Source organism: Oryzias latipes, chromosome 21, assembly GCF_002234675.1.
Source record: "Oryzias latipes chromosome 21, ASM223467v1".
Taxonomy (NCBI): Eukaryota; Metazoa; Chordata; class Actinopteri; order Beloniformes; family Adrianichthyidae; genus Oryzias; species Oryzias latipes.
The window spans coordinates 21130634-21147165 of record NC_019879.2 but is presented as its reverse complement, the minus strand read 5'-3'; the positions used below and the strand labels follow the sequence as shown (position 1 = coordinate 21147165).

At 37.8% G+C, this 16532-nt stretch overlaps 1 protein-coding gene across 2 annotated transcripts in view; it reads left to right on the top strand.

Annotated features, from left to right (window-relative positions):
- The first annotated feature begins 1624 nt into the window (after window positions 1–1624).
- The window catches only part of LOC101175693 (potassium voltage-gated channel subfamily H member 7), a 43813-nt gene continuing 28905 nt past the window's right edge, over window positions 1625–16532 (top strand). The window contains exons 1-2 of one of the 2 annotated variants that reach the window (XM_020713009.2): window positions 1625–2104; window positions 2335–2565. In XM_020713009.2, coding sequence (XP_020568668.1) covers window positions 2029–2104; window positions 2335–2565 — 307 coding nt within the window. In that variant the 5' untranslated portion in view covers window positions 1625–2028. The remainder of the gene's footprint in view (window positions 2105–2334; window positions 2566–16532) is intronic. The other variant, XM_011489738.3, reaches the window with a different exon arrangement.

Sequence of the window (16532 nt, the reverse complement as noted above, 5' to 3'; positions counted from 1 at the left end):
TATTGGTGATCACTCACGACTAGGCAAACAACATTGGGACATTAAGGACCATCCTTTGTCATCTGGGCAGAATAAATGGCAGAACTTAAATGCAAAATGAATCAAAAGTGGTTTGGATACCTTTCCCTACAAAATAACACATGTTTATGACTTTGTGATTTAAAAAACTGTTTCTGTCAAAAAAATGAAAAGCGATCCAACTCATTACATTCCCAGAATGTGATACTGGCCATCAATAGTTAATGCTGTGTTTTTAATCTTTAAAAACTGCTTACATATCCAATGAAGTGCTTCAAAATCCTTGAAAAAAAAAATTGATGGAGAAAAGAAAAAATTCTGAGAGCTGAAACAAGAAAAAAAAAAACTTCCCACGGAAAGACTAAACCAAGAGACTGCACCTTACTCTTCGACAAATCTACTACTAACACTAATTTCCGTTGATTAAAATGTAGAACCTCTTTGGACATTTGAAAAATAACTTTTCTTTTACATTTTCACACCAATAAAGGTAAGGTCAGGGGGTTGACAAATCAGGTATTGAAAGTATTTACATACTAATTTCAGTATAAACAGTTTCAGTAGTTATATCTCAATCTGTTCTAGCATCATTTAGATTTAGATCAATTACCTTCCTCAAAGAAATAAAGTTTACACTTTGTGAACATGGGGATTCTTGGACAAAAAGTCATCAGCTGCATGAAAACTGCATTTAGTCCTACTCCAATCATTTTTGATATATTAGTCTTTTAACTGTGATCATGCTAAGGCAAAATTTTAAAAACCTGTGTTGTGTTCTGGGACATAGTATCTGCAAAGCAGCAGGAGTTTATCGGAAATATGCCTCTGAGATGGAGTGTTAAAAACACCAAAGAAAAAACACAAATTTAATTGGAGTGGGTCTTGGTCCAATAAAGTTTACAGTCTATGTATTTTTACTGTTTTAGCAATTCCATAAATTTAAAACAAAATTGAGAAGACAGGAAACACAGTTTGTCAGATTTTGACAGAAGCTAAATTAAATTAATTAAATAAATAAAAACACTTCAGTAAATATCATCCTTTGGTCCCTAAAATGAATATTTGAATCATACATTTTTGTTGTTTTGTTTCACAGCAGCTTCAGGCATGGAGGCAGTGCACTGATGATATGGGCTTCTTTTGAGGCCACTGGACCAGTCCAACTTGGATTTTATTGAGCAAACGGTGAACTCATCTGTACACCAAAGCCCTGTTGACTCTGACATGAAGCCATCTGTCTGTCAGCTAAAGCTCGACTGAAATTGGGTCATATCACAAGACAATGATCCCAGCACACCATATCTACAGGAGAAAGCCGAATAAAGAAGAACCCAAATGTTCCAATGATCCTGACTAACTTCCAGCCCATCCCTGTTTGTGTTTTAGAGGGAAACCCATGAAGAGCTTACAGATGACAACGGAGTGAAGCAGTGTTGACTATGAGTAAAACTACATAAATCCACTCCAAAGTCAAAAAGATGACGCTTTAATGTACCTTTTTCGGTTGTGATAATCTGCTTTGGCTCTCCAGTTAAAGAAGTCTGTCTCCCTGGAGGAGGAGAAGGAGGAGGGGTGTTTTCACACGGGGGCATTGGAAGAGCTGCAGCAGCAGTGACACAGGAGGGGGGTACCCGAGGTAGAGCGCGCATAAGCCCGCTGGGAGCAACGTCACTCCCCTTGACATATTAACCGCTGCCCACTGCGAGCGCACAGCACAGCACAACCGCGCGCGTCTGGATCCCATCCATCCTCGACACGAAATGCGTTGCGAACTGAGCCACACAAACCTCCCCGGTTCCGTGCTACTCGGCGAGGAGGCATTTAAACGCACGGGCACCCAAGCGGGCTGAAGAAGTCCGCGACCAAGTGCGCAGGTTAGTCTGAGGAGGGAAAGTGCGCTGCGCGTCGAGCATGGTCAAGGAAACGGCACAAAGAGACAACATTGGCAACTTCGGGATTTACTTGTAAAGGCGCTTTTACTGGAGATCTGGAAATAATCTTTAAATAATCATGCCTGTAAGAAGAGGTCACGTTGCGCCACAAAACACGTTCCTTGGATTAATTATTCGGAAATTCGAGGGTCAAAGTAAGTATCTTGGGATTTATTTATTTAATTGTGCGCATGTGAATAAATATTACATTTTTTCATAATTCATCCAACTACATCAACTTATTTCAATATCAAATTAAAATCAGTTTTGTGTGATTTTGGTAGATATTTACTTTTTTTTAAAAAATAGTTTAAGAATGATTAGCGCCATAACCATCTTAATTTTTCATTTAAGAAACCTTCTCATATTTCTTCTTCTCCTGCAGACCGAAAATTTATAATAGCCAATGCCAGGGTGGAAAATTGTGCTATAATCTACTGCAACGATGGCTTCTGTGAGATGACAGGCTTCTCCAGGCCAGATATCATGCAGAGGCCCTGCACCTGTGACTTCCTTCATGGAGACCTGACAGACAAGGATGCCATCAAGCAGGTGACTCAGGCTGTGCTTGGGTCTGAGGAGCGCAAAGTGGAGATCACCTACCACCGGAAGGATGGTGAGTAACTGACATGGCACAATGGTGACTTTCACTCCAAGCCTCGACGGTGAGAGGAGTCTTTTGTTGACGACTGAGCTGCAAAGAGAGAGGATAGCCTTACCAGGCTGCTGCAGCTACTCTCACTCTCCGCTTCATGATGCGGCCTGTCACTTGCACACTAACGACCCAGAGTCAGTTACAAGCTGCAAACCCCACCTTTCCTACCCCAGGGTAGGAAAACATCTTGGGTAAAGAAATCCATTCCGTGGTTTTTGTTAGTTTTCTGAGGCATTATACTGATACACGTGATAATATTTTGCATCCTTACACCTGCAAAAGAGTTTGCACAGGATTTAAATTATTGGACTAAAATTAGTACAGGTAAACTCACAATTATAGTCTTTTAAATCTGTTTCTATTATTGTGACAGTACCTGTTAATGGAACCCAATGTGTTCATAAATGCCATAATGTGATTTACAGTCAACATCTTAATAAAAATAATTATTTTTTTGTCTTTAAACTATTATCATTTCAGGTCTTAAGCCCACTAAATAAGCATGCCTTTATTTACCCATGCAAGGGAAAATCCATTTGCATAAACTGTGCTTCTTGGTTTTTCTTTTTTACATATAAATGCATAATTTAGTGGAATGGAGAGAAAAAAAGCAATAAAAGCTGGGTCGGGTCATTCATTATGAACGGGGTTCTAAAGTTCGATTGGGTGTAGGAAGCGATGATCACAGTAAGAGACCATAAAAAAGACAGATGTTGAAATTGTGACATCAGCCGCTGGTTGATGTGCTCAGATTTTGAAGTCTTTTCTTCTTTGAATGAACAACAATCATGCTCATCTTTAAACCACTGATGCAAACAGTGAACATGAGAGAGCTGTGGAAATCACAATTTTGGGTTTAACCGTTAGGTCAATGAAATGATAAATATTTAATAGAGATATGAATTATTAGCGGAATTTTGCAAAAAATGAATTTTTATCAGTTAAATTACTTTAAAATAGAAATTTGCTATGTTTAGACCTACCAGTTTTCCTAGATTGTTTTGAGGTGCATTTACTTTTCTGTAATTATTTCGATTAGTTATTTCTAGTAAAGGTTCACATCTGCTGTACACAGTGATCACTTACTATTATCATTTCTATAAATGTGGTTTTTGAAAGCTTTGAAAAATGTACTGGGGTTTGTGGTTTAAAGGGTATGAATGTCTGGCCATGAATGATGCACAGCAGAGAAAGCAATCCGGAGTCAGAGAAATTTAATATAATGTTTCCACTCAGTGGCTTAAATCCCCGGATTGACCACCTCCTGCTGTGGTCTCACAGGAGCACGGCTCTGCACAGAGAAAAGCTGAAATCACACCTTACACCCCTGGATCACTTTTCCTCTTCACTCATTGGGACTTATTGGTACAATAGCACCAGTTTGAGGGGATTTAGATCAAATCTGACGCGTGCAAATAAAGTATTATTATAATTACCACGCCCATAACATGCTAAAGTTATCTGAAGTGACACATACGTGTATTTACAATGGCATGATTAATTGTGTTGGTTTAAAAAGTCATAGACTGATATTTTTGCTTCTTTTTTGGTCTGCCCCCGTGTAAAACCAACAATTTTGGGTGCTGTAATTGAAGCCAGCTCTTTATAATTGGTTTGTTTAAAAAATAAAAAGCTGCAACCTAATCTTTTACTAAGTGGCTATGAAGTGGAAGCCATTGTCCTGTACCGAAAACAGAAAATGGTACAGGGAGATGTCTTAACAAAAACTGGAGATTTGAATTGTTCTGCAGCTTCATGCTAAACTGTTTCACTAGCTCTTCTAACACATTACATGTAAAATTGTCCTCATTATCTAAGGCTTACCTTTAGTTTAACCCTTGTGCTATCTTAGATGACCCCACCCTTACTTTGACGTGTTCTCCCTACCATGACAAAGGTGGATAAAGGTGGAAAGATTTCATGTAATCCATGGACACCAGTGAAGATCACAAATCATTGAAGAAAAAAGGTTTAGAGCACTGTCTAGTGGGTCTAGATGACCCAAATCCCAACGTTAAAGTGCCTAGGATAGCACAAGGGTTAAAGGTACACCAACTGTGAAACGAAGCACATTTATCATCCCTACAGAAATGTGCACGCACAGATTATTCAAAAACAAACAGAACACTACTTTTTCAGGAGACTCCAGTTTAAACACTCCTTAACCCTTTACACTACTCATCCAAGATAAAATCAATTTAAATATGTTTCCTTGGGCTGCCTATCGTCTTAGGGGAGTTACTCACAGAATCAATGTTTAAAAATATTTTTTTGTAAATCTGGGCTGCACAGTTATTGCTCTCGCTTCACAGTGAAAAGGCCCTGCTTTGAATCTAGGCCTGGACCTTTGTGTGTGGAGTTTGCATTTTCTCCCCGTGCGTTCATTGGTTTCCTCTGGGCACTCCTGCTCCCACCAGCAATTCAAAAACATGCTTCATAGGTTAATTTGTTACTCTGTTAAAGTGTCCCATGTGCATGTGTGAGTGGGAGTGATTGTGTGACTTTCAATGGACTGGCGACCTGTCCAGGGTGAACTCTGACTTTGCCCAACAGTAGCAGGGACAGGATATAGTGGGTTAGGAAAATGGATGGATGTTTTCTAAATGTGGTCTACTGTTTGGTTAAGCTGGCAGTTAAAGGGTTAAAAAAAAGTTTACATAGCTGCTCTTCATAAAGTAGCATTAACAAACTAAATATCTATAGTTGCATCGCTATACAGGTAAAATGCTCAACGTCCATTGAAGCCTGATCTAAATATCCTTAAGTTTCTGTGTTTTAAAGACCCACTTCAATGAAAATCATGTTTTTGGTGTTTTAAAATGTTCTTTTAACATTTTCCCAAAATTTATATCTGTGTATTTCTTTATTCAAATCACTGTGAATCGTTAGAAAACCCTTTTTTATTTTGGCTTAAAGGGGCATAATTATTATTAAAACCCAGGGAACGCTTTTACAATAGATTAATATATGATTGGAGTGGGACCTAAAACAGACACGTATGCGAGTTTTACTTGCTGGTTGCAAAGATAACTTTTCTTGAGCCATTTTTGGCATGAACTGCTTGACTTCTCATAGTTCCAGACTTCTTGATATTGAATCTGGAATGTCCTTTAGAAGACATGGATCCAACTGAAACATGTGCATTTTGAAATGGTGGGGAGGGAGAATAAGTTGCAAAATTCTTTTCCAAATCATGGTGAACTTTTATTTTGACCCCAAAACCGTGTTTATTGGTAATGCAACACTAAGGCAAAATACAAGCACAAAAGTCCTTTAAGGAGTGAAAGCAGAAGGCAGGAAGTAATATTTTATTCAAAAATTCTGAGCCGAGGTCTTAATTTTTAATTGTGAGTTTGGTGAAAATCCAAGCAATGGATACAAGTTTAATCTATTATTAGCATTCAGGTCACTTTCCTCTTATACTTTTTTATTTATTTATTGTTTGCTTTGCTAATGGCACACAAGCCAGGAGCCAACTGCTTAACAGGGATTTTTTGCAAAAACCTGCAAAAATAAAAAATAAAATTGAGAGCAGAACAGCTTAGTTTATGATAAAAGGATATTTTTAAGCAGCTTCCTTTCATTCCCCATCCTTCCATGATGTTTGCATCTCCCTTACTGCAAATCTACGCTGTCACGTGCCTGTAATGTTTGAGGAGTTGTGAATGAGAGACCATCTTACATTATCTCTGCCTACAGTCTCAACAATCCTCCCTGGGGTGCATCACAGCTTTGAGACACAACTCTTAATACTTCTCAGATGTATTTGCAGCGAGTGTGTGTGCTCATGAATAAAGATGTCAGGGCTGACAGTGCAGCGATTGGGAATGAGCAGCTTACAGAGTAAATGCATTTAACTGGTATGGAGGACACAATTCATGCTTTCCAAGTGCTGTAGGGGAATGAAAAATTCATGCCATCCTTGTGAGCAATGAACCTATTGATTCTAGTCGGCCAACAAATTGAAGTTGATGGCTGGAAATTGAAAGTATTCAATGTATATCCTCCTCACACCATTTAAGTGACCATTTAAAAAAAAAATCAAACAATCCTTTGCATAAAACGCTCCTTTGTTGTGTGAGCCAAAAATAATCAAATAAACCGATTACTTGTGTCCTTTTACTATCTTTATTGAATCCAAAACAACTGAAGGCCTTGTTTGAAGAAAAAAAAAACTAGGATTTTATGAAAACCTTAATCTGCTGACTAAAACCTTTTAACTTCTCTATCCTTGAGAGCGTAAAGCGTATGCTTTTGCTGTATGTTACTATCTCCTCATCTTCATCAATATTTTCAGGTGTAAACTAAATCAATAATTTCTTGTGTTCTGGGGGTAATGTTTTTTATCAGTATTTTAGTAAGTACATGGAAGTTTTGATGGTAGAATTTGTATTTTTATATAATCTGAGACTCAAAAGTCTTGCTTTTGTTCCCCCATTCACAACGACCATGAGAAGATTTTTAAAAAGTAAGATTTGGATTTGATGACGGCACGTGGCATCAAAAGCAACAAAGCTTTGGCCTTTTTTTTTCACTGAAAAGGCAAAAAAAAGTTAAGCAGCTTATGTGTATTCTTAGAAATTAAAAGTATTGGAACAACGTGAGAGCACACCAAAGTCTTCTGCTATTCGAGGACTGCAACTATTTATTCCCCCTCATTTCTTCATCTCAACGTGCAGAACCAAAGGCAGTTTTGGAGAAGATGCCACTTATACAATTGTCTTCCAACAGGGATGCATTATCAATGAGATAAATGCTTTCAGTCAGTAGTTTTCTAAAGCTATCTCATTCCACAGGGTGTAATAATACTTTGTACCTCAATGAGTCTTGACAAAAGGAAGCTGAAACCATGAAGCAGGCAGAAGCTAAATGGATAATAGCTACATAACAGTGAGAGCCTAGCTGACTGTTCTGGAACATTTGGTGCGCGTGGGTGCAGGGTTTCATAGGTGCCTCCCCACCAAGGGGACCGAAGGGCCAAGTGCTCCAGCTGAGGGTCCAGTGACAGAAGAGTGAGTCCTTGCAGTACACAAGGTGTGTGGCAGAACACTTGGATGACTAAAGTCTAAAAGAGCATATTCATTTTTAATCATGGTAAACCGTCTTTGGTGTCTTGCACTTCAATTTTCCTCATCTAGTGTCATATCAATTCATCCATGCATCCATGCTTCATTATGTTCAGGGTTGTGGAGAGGCTAGCATGAATCCCAGCTGTCACTGGGCAAGAGGCAGGGTACCAGTCCAGCAAAGCCTTCAATCCCCAGGCAGCCTCCTGTCTAAACACTAACAGCTTAGCTCCTGAGATCAGGTGTGCCACTCTATCATTGGGCCTCTCAGGGGCAAATCAGACAAATAGCCCTTTTCCACTTGGACCTACTCTGCATTGCTCTACCTAGTTTTTTTATGTCATGGATTGGGCCTACTACTTCTTTGTGTGGTCAAACTGTGCCAAGCTCTTTATCTGTGCAATTTCATGAATCACCAATTAGTTAAGACTTATACTTTGTACTTGTGCTACTACTTGTACTGGTGCATTTGCAATTTTAAACACTTGGCACTTCTGTTTTAAAAAAGACGCTACAAAAGCAGAGTCCCTGATTGGTCGAAGTTTAACTGGTTTAACTTTTGTCATGTGTTTAATGGCAATGCGTTTTGTATGTAGAGCCCGAAAACAGACTTATAACTATGAGAGTTTTGAATGTGGTAGCCCGCACAAGCATACATAGGGTTTTTAATTGGGAGTGGTCGCTCGAATGTGTGTTTCTGAGCCCGGTCTGAACATAGCAATGGATATAAACTCAACTTATCCCTTCTGGATGACTCTTTTAGTGAAATGGGATTTCCAGCAGCCTAAATAAAGCAGAGAACGCAAAAATTCAGAGAGCACAAATTTGCACAAAAAAACCCCCTCAATTTCCACCTCTCTCTTAAGTGAGGGGTTGTAAAGTTTAATGGAGTCTCTCCCATGCACATAAAATACACATTTAAACACAAAATATTAATTTGCAGTTATAGGGTTTTTGTAAAACATTTATATTTTGGTCTCCATCAAATCATTTTTTTCTGAGCAGGAGTGTGAGCAAAAGGTGCTGAGCATTCAGAGCACACACACAAAAAAGGAAAAGAATGAAAATAAATGCAGAGCAGATCTAAAGTGCACATAATGAAAAAGTCATCTTTCTTCTTCTTAATTCTGCTGCATGAATCTCCTGTAATTTTCAAGAGTGTTTCAGTTCTGCTCTCAGGATTAAATGTGATCAAAAAATACTCAGGCAGAGATGTGTGGTCAGGAAAGGCAGGTGAAGCTGTGCCTCACCTAAATCCTCCTCACCTGCCATCATAGGATGAATTAGAGAGATGCAATCATATTTCCCCACCAATCTGAGCTACAAATGCAATTTCTGTGTGATTTAAATAATTTTAATAATTTTTATGATCAAAATCATTGTATTTTGGGTACTTCCTGTTCAATTACAGCGTGGGCTGTGAGACTACACAATTGAGCTCTGCCTCACAATGGATGGCGCAATCCCAGGCAAACTGAGTTAAGCCCTTTTGTTGTTTCAGTGTGTGATACCATACAAGATTTCCATACAACAGTTAATGTATTTCACTATCACTTATTTAATGTTAGGATCAGATGTAAAGTTGCACTGAAAAGACATGAGATGAGGCAGGCGGGAGCTCTCTAAAGACCCAAATAACTCAATTTAAAATACCTTTTTGGCTAAAAAAGCATGCAAGATGAACTCAATTACCCAGAGATTGCTAACCACCAAACCATGCTGCTCATATGAGTTCTTTCACTAAGCAGTTGTAGAAAGCTAAGCAGAATTTAAGATTATGAAGCAGAGAATGATTGGATGAATTTAAACAGAAGTGAAGCAATGTCTGAGCTGCAGGAGCTGCTAGTTATTCCTAATGGCTCTGAGGATGATGATTGAAGATGAAATTAGGCCAGGCTATCTAGCTTCAAGAAGATATTAAGATATGGCCACAAGCCTCAAGGGTTCCAACAAAGGGTTAGATTGCATGGTTTCTCCCTGAGTATCCAAGTCCTGATAGGTTATGCCCCAGTTATGTTATGCACTGGCTTAAACAGAATAGCCTGCAAGCAGAAAAACGTCAGATAACATTAGGAAAGCTTTTTTGTACCAGACAGTTGTTCAATGCCTGTGTTTAATGGCTGCAGTGATGGAGAGTGCACTGAAAGACGGATACAAATCCTAAAATCACCCTTTCCTAGTTTTACTTAAAGCAGATACGGTTTTACTGAATATTGTAAACTCCAAATAAACCACAAAATGTTTTAGCCTTTTGTACAGAAATGATCAGATAATGAAAAAAATATTTCTTATTTCCTACAACCATATGTGTGTATGAATCTTTAATACATAATCAGCACATTTCTGCTTGGCCTTTGAGAGGTCATTGTAATTGAGTCCAGAGAATCACTTGATAAAGCAGCAATGTTTTAATAATTGATTATGGAAATGGGATAATGTAGTATAATTTCCATTATGAAAAAAGGATCTTGCCCTCACATGCTGATTATTTATTCAGACATCTGTAAAAACATTTCTTGGCTGTCAGGAAAACAGAAGACACATTTTTAAGAAAATAATAGACATTCCTACCCCCATAACCAGTAGGAACTGCAGAAATTCTCAGAGATGTTCATTTTAAATAGTGTTGGTTAAAATACTTCAAAAAAGTAATTAATTACTTTACTTAGTTACTGGATCAAAATTGTAATTAATTTACTTGACTCTAACTATTCTAAAAAATAATTCACTACTCGTTACTTTACTATTTTTCCTCTTGTATACAAACTCTCGAGGGCAAAACAGTTTGCTCAAACTTGACCCCTTGTCTTTAACTTAACTTTTTTTTAAAGCAATGACCTTGTGAAAAATATGAATCCGGTTCAAGACATAACCCTACTTTTATTAGAATTCAGACAACAGTGTGAAAAATGACACAAAAACACATGTAGTCTATGCCACTGTTCAAAGTAAAATGTGGGGGGAAAACCTGTGATGCCTATATTCATATCTATCAAATTTAAAATAAAGCCACTCTTTTGAGAACACAAAGAACTATTTAATGCCTCCATGTTCATTTTCACTGACTCTAGGTATTCCATAACAATGAGTTTCACCTGTTTCTCTCTCCACGTCTGCCTTTTGTGCAGAGTTCTTAGCTGCGCTAACTCATATTGACCAGAGACGCAGTCACAGGCAACTTAGATAGAAAAATAAAATAAGAAAAGATGAAATATTATAGAAAAAAATGTCTTTTTCCTGGGAGTCCGCTCTTGTCCTTCATACCAAAGAGCCGGTTTAGAGTTGTTTCATTCGCAACCAACTGATCACTACACTGGGCGGGTCTTTGCTCTGCTGCTCACCTGCTGTTCCTCTGGGAGGAGAAGACTCCTTGCAGCATCTCTTTTGTCTCATCTTTGAGCCAGGTTGGAAAGCAATGTGACTGCAGCAATGAGGGCATATCTGTACTTTGACCGATCCCATCTTTGTTTTTCTTTTTTAATTTACCTCCGTCTCGTTTCATTTGACCAAGAGAAAATGTCAGAACCTATAAAACCTAAGTAGTGAAGGAAGTCGGGTTTCTGTAGTCCAGTAATTGTAATTAATTACCGAAATATGAAGTGTAATTTGGTACGTTCCTCTGTTACTGACAAAAGTAATTAAATTGCTTTGTAATCCGTAACCCCAACACTGATTATAAATGGCAGCTGTAACAATGGCTGGTCTTAGCATGAGGTTTTGAGGTTAAGAAAGAGATAAAGATGATGAATTAGATTTAAACTCTAAATGGACACTAACCCACACTTCTGCAGTTCATTTATAAAAGCCAAGGTTAATGGGGGGAATATAAAAATGGAAATATGAAGAAGCAAAAAATGCAAACGCAAGGTACTTCAATGTAATTTAACATAACACACAGACTTAAAATTAAATTTACAATATAAAAGTCTTAAAAAAAGGGAATTGAACTTACCTTAGAATATAAATATACACACAATGCATATTACTTTCACATTTTAACAATTTAAAACTTTTTTTAATTTTTGAGACAAAAATGACAAACTTGATACGCTTTCTGAGGTAAAGGGACAAAAAAAAAAGAGTGTTAACCACGACAAAGTTTTCAAAAGTAATAATAAGGGTAGCGTTCCTTTGAATAACACGGCTCCTTCATTTCCTATCATTAGAGAAGTAACTCATTTTCCTTGTCTTTATTGGTTTTGTGATGATTGTTCAACATTCAGCTACAGTACACGGCAATGTAAAGCAATCATTAAATACATTTTTGCATTGAGTAAGGAAGACGAAAAACTCGTATATAATTTGATTTTGCATATTGAGCTGTGTTTGCACAGCTGGGTTTGTTTTCACCAAACTGATGTCCTGCAGTGTGTTACAACAGTTCAACAGTACCTGCAGTGTTGTTTCACCTCAGAAAATGTTGCATGTATAAATACTACGCACACAAATAACTGCACAAACGTCTTTGCAGAGCCACACATACATAAATACATATGCACACTGATTTACATGCACATATGTACACATACACACGCCAAACATGTATCCAAATTGCACAAATACAAATATCTGTGTTGGTCCAATGGTGAGGCACCTGTGCTCAAATGAGTGTGTTTTTTTGAAAAGGTACAACAATGTCACGGAATATGTTTAAAAGTCCAGAACGCCCTGCACAGAATCCACAGCAGATAGCACAGTACCAGTGACAGCCGAGGGTCCTCAGATACCTCCCCCTCAAAGGGACATTCAACCCCAGAAAACTCAACAACAGCTACCTAAAATCAGGACCAAAGGAGTCCCAGCTCCCAGAGAGCAGGAGAGCCCAGGGAGTGCAAGCCCCAGCCTAAACAGAAACTGGTCCCTGTGCTCCACCAATCCTAGATGAGGGGCCTGCCATTGCCCAGGAGTCTTGAGCAACATGCCCACAAACCCCATAGAATAATTAGCCTCTCAAAAGATTCCCGCATGAATCTCCAGATGGGTCATTAACTGGACCTCAATTAAATCCAGCACAGGGCAGCGAGAAGGACCACCCTTCCCCGACCACGTGGCGACGAGGGCCAGAGGTGTTCTACAGGACAGAAAATAAAAATAGGAAGATAGGTCTGACCAAGCTCCAAGACATGGCCAGAAATTCCAGGGATCTCCCACTCCATGAGGACATGGGGCCACCAGGGAAACAACCATTGTATGAGCTGCTGGTCTTTGAGTAATGTGTGAGTGGGTTATGTTTTTAACAAAGCGTGTTAGTATTAAAAAGGATAGTTACAATTTAGTGAATGGGGTGGATGGTGTCCAATCACCCTGCAATCAAAAATCAAGAATGGATCAAATTGTACTGTCGGCGTTAACAACTTAACGCAGCAAACCAAAGGTAGGCGGTAAAACAACACTAAACTGAAGTTTGTCTATGCAGGACAAGCAGAAAAGGGGAAGTAATCATATCAGGGCGGTTTAGTATCTAGCAAACTGAAAGCCACCAGACCACATGAACTGATGCAGAAATTCAATTAAAAATACTTCATTAGTTCCCAATGGAAATTAAGAAATGTCAAAAGAGCAATTACAATTTCCAACAGGAAAATAACTTTATTAATGAAACCTTGAAAATGGTACCACGGACATGATTTAACCACTTTTCCTCTATGCTGACAGAGAACAAAATGGTCTTTTTCGATAAAGAATATCGGCTTTAAGTAGTAATCCATTCCATTCTTTACTACTCTCTGACTTTCTTCTTCTAAGATGCATCTAGTGAGCATTTGAACTGTAAATATTCCAGCAGCCATTAATTCTGTCCTGTCTTGCATGTCAGTAGTATTTTTAAGTGAGAACAGGCTTAGACCTTTGATTTGATAACCCCCCATGTGACGTTGATGGTTTGTGTCAGTGATGCTTGATATATTCAAGCCTACAAATGTTTCTAATGGAAGAGTATGATGCAGTGAGATAAGGAAGACTACTGAGTTTACCGTGATGCCAATTACTTAGCCTGGTTTAGATAACAGTTTAGACAACAGCAATAGAGTCAATTGAAAGCAGTTTTGTTCCATCATATAATGAGGATCATGTAAGGTTCTAGCTGTTGTGGTTTTGACAAAATTGATACCAATGCTAATTTCTTAACATCCAAATCCAAAAATACACTGAGTTTTCATGTGAAGATTGTTGCTAAAGGTCCAACAAAAGATCGATAGGATAGTAACAGGAACACCTTCATAAATAAGTTAAAAACATCTCTTGAAAATGAAGGATAAAGGCTAATTGCCACTAAACCCTAAACAATAAGGACACAAAAGGCTACAAGACAGAGGATCTGATCAACAGCAACTGTAAACCATAGACTTAAGTACTGAATGGAAGTAATTAACCCAAACGGAAACAGTTGAGATGATTGGAAACTCAAACAGGTGTAATTGTGACACACTGAAGAAGAGCAAAAGAAAACGTCACAGACCATCTAAACATCACATGACTCAAATAACATAAAAGGGGGGAAAAACAGGAAGAGCTAAGAGGAACAAGTTTCACACTAAAGAAACACAAATTTTGGCTTTGAGAGATAGATTACATACAGTAATATATATGTATATATATAATATTTATATATATTTTTATACATTTATATATTTAAATATTTATATATTCATATATTTATATATTGATACAACCCGGTATATACCGTACGCAAAAATAAATAAACACAAGCAACACATTACATCAAAGCAAAGACCCAAATAGCACCTGAACCAAATTTATAAACTATTTACTGATGCATGACTTAGCATGTTACTTTTTCAGTAAGTGCAGTAGCAAATTACTATTCTGATCTGTTCATTGCAATGTTCCAGTAAAGTCAAGATAAGGCCAATTAGGGGGGGCTGTTTAATTACCATAATACTAATTCCTGGGAGATTGCTCGACATGTTATGCCTGGTTTTCGTCTTGAAACGCACATTTCAACTGATGATCTAATTTGCTCAGATGTGTGTAACCACCCAAGTCAATGACAAGACATCACATCCAATATTACAACTACTGACTGTTCTGGTTGGGTTCATCTGGTTGATCAGTAATCTCTGTTTTACCCTGACTTGATTATTTGACCTTTTTCTGAAGACAAACACCAAATGTGTAACCTTTTGAAAACACGTAAAGGCCTAATTTTATGTGTAAATAGAAAAGAAGTGCCTTTAACCCAGTGATTTTACATATTGCTCCTAGGCTTTTGGTCCATTGCACCTTATGCATGTCTCCTCAGCCTCCAAAACTCCAAGATGACAGTGTGTAAAGGCCAAATGCATGTTTAAAACATTACTTCTTGCACTAATAGGTGATGTCAAGTTCAATTTGTTATTTCATTGTACTGAAAATAATGGTGGTTTTTATTGCAGACTGTGAATGTCCTTTTTAATCAGTCTTGATGATATGTTCTGCATTTATATGTTTAAGCTTTTAGGATGTTTTTAAAAATACTAATGAATACCTGGAATAACTAAAAATGTAGCAGTATACCTCATAAGCAACTGTTTTTCTTTAAGTTTTGTATGCAATAGAGTGAGATATTTAAAACAAATCCAGTGTTAATAGATATCAAATGACTTCATTATCAAAAGGTATATTAACCACTAAAAGCCTCATCCTCTTTAGGGTCGGGGTATTGTGGCCTATACCAGCTGTCATTTAGCAGGAGGCTTGGCACACCTTGACTAAATCAAGATAATAAACTCAGCAGAAACATTTCTGGACCAAGGTTTACCTTAACAGATTGGGAAACAACGATCATGCCTAAAGGCTAAGCTATGGGGGTCCTTCTCATCTGCCCCCCTGCTGAATGTCACCTCTACCAAAACAGATCAAGAAAAGCTTCCTGGAAGTGTGACGCCACAGGAACACAACTGTGCAGTCTTTACTTTGAGCTCCAAATACAGCTTTTTCACCACTTATCTAAACTAGCATGTGATCTTGTATTCTGGCCAACTTGTTATCTGAGAGAAGATCAGGGAGGTTTTTTCTGCCCCTCACGCTTGAAATGTGCCATGTGATCAGCAAAGTTATTAACAGTTTATAGAAAGGTGGCTAATCACACATAAATGTGTTAAATGTGTCTTTTTTGTGACTTTCAGTTTCCACTTTGAACAATATCTCTTATATAATAACATTTCAAATTTACCCGCACTTAATATTCTTTTAGGAAAACAAATATAAAGCCTTCAATTAAATAATCTTAATAAAGTCAATCCTCAAAGGAAAGTTTAATTTTATGAACAGTGACAACACAGAAGACACGCAGTCAGATTGGGGCATTATTTCACTTTTTATGGTTAAAATACAAAAGTCATCACTAAATTTGGATTTTTTAAAGTGATTTTCATTCCATGAAAGACACTTTATCATGGTAATGATTTTGACAATAGATTCTGTTATAGAAATACAGGAGGTTTTTTGCAGCAGAAATCTGTCCAACAACTCTGGCATGTTAAGACAGACCAAGCTTGTTATATTTAGTCAGACAGCAAGTCCGCTGCTAATGAATGCTGCTGGCAGGGTGTCTGTGAGCCCGGAGGACATTACAGGGAACACTGGTAATAATTGTCCTCTGTGAATATGAATAACACAACAACTCTTGAGTGAATGTCAGACAAAGGGCCAGTTCTGCCACTGGATAGAATTTTCACGTGGTGGAAATTATTATGTTTGATAGAAGTAAAAAAGACAGAACACTAAGGGAGTCTCTGATATGGGTTTCAGTGGTACATTGTGGGGTGAAAATACTATTTTCAAAAATAAGAGTATTATGTTTGGAGTTTACTAACTCAACTAAAACTAAAGCTGTAATTTGCTATTTACCACAGTTTTCTT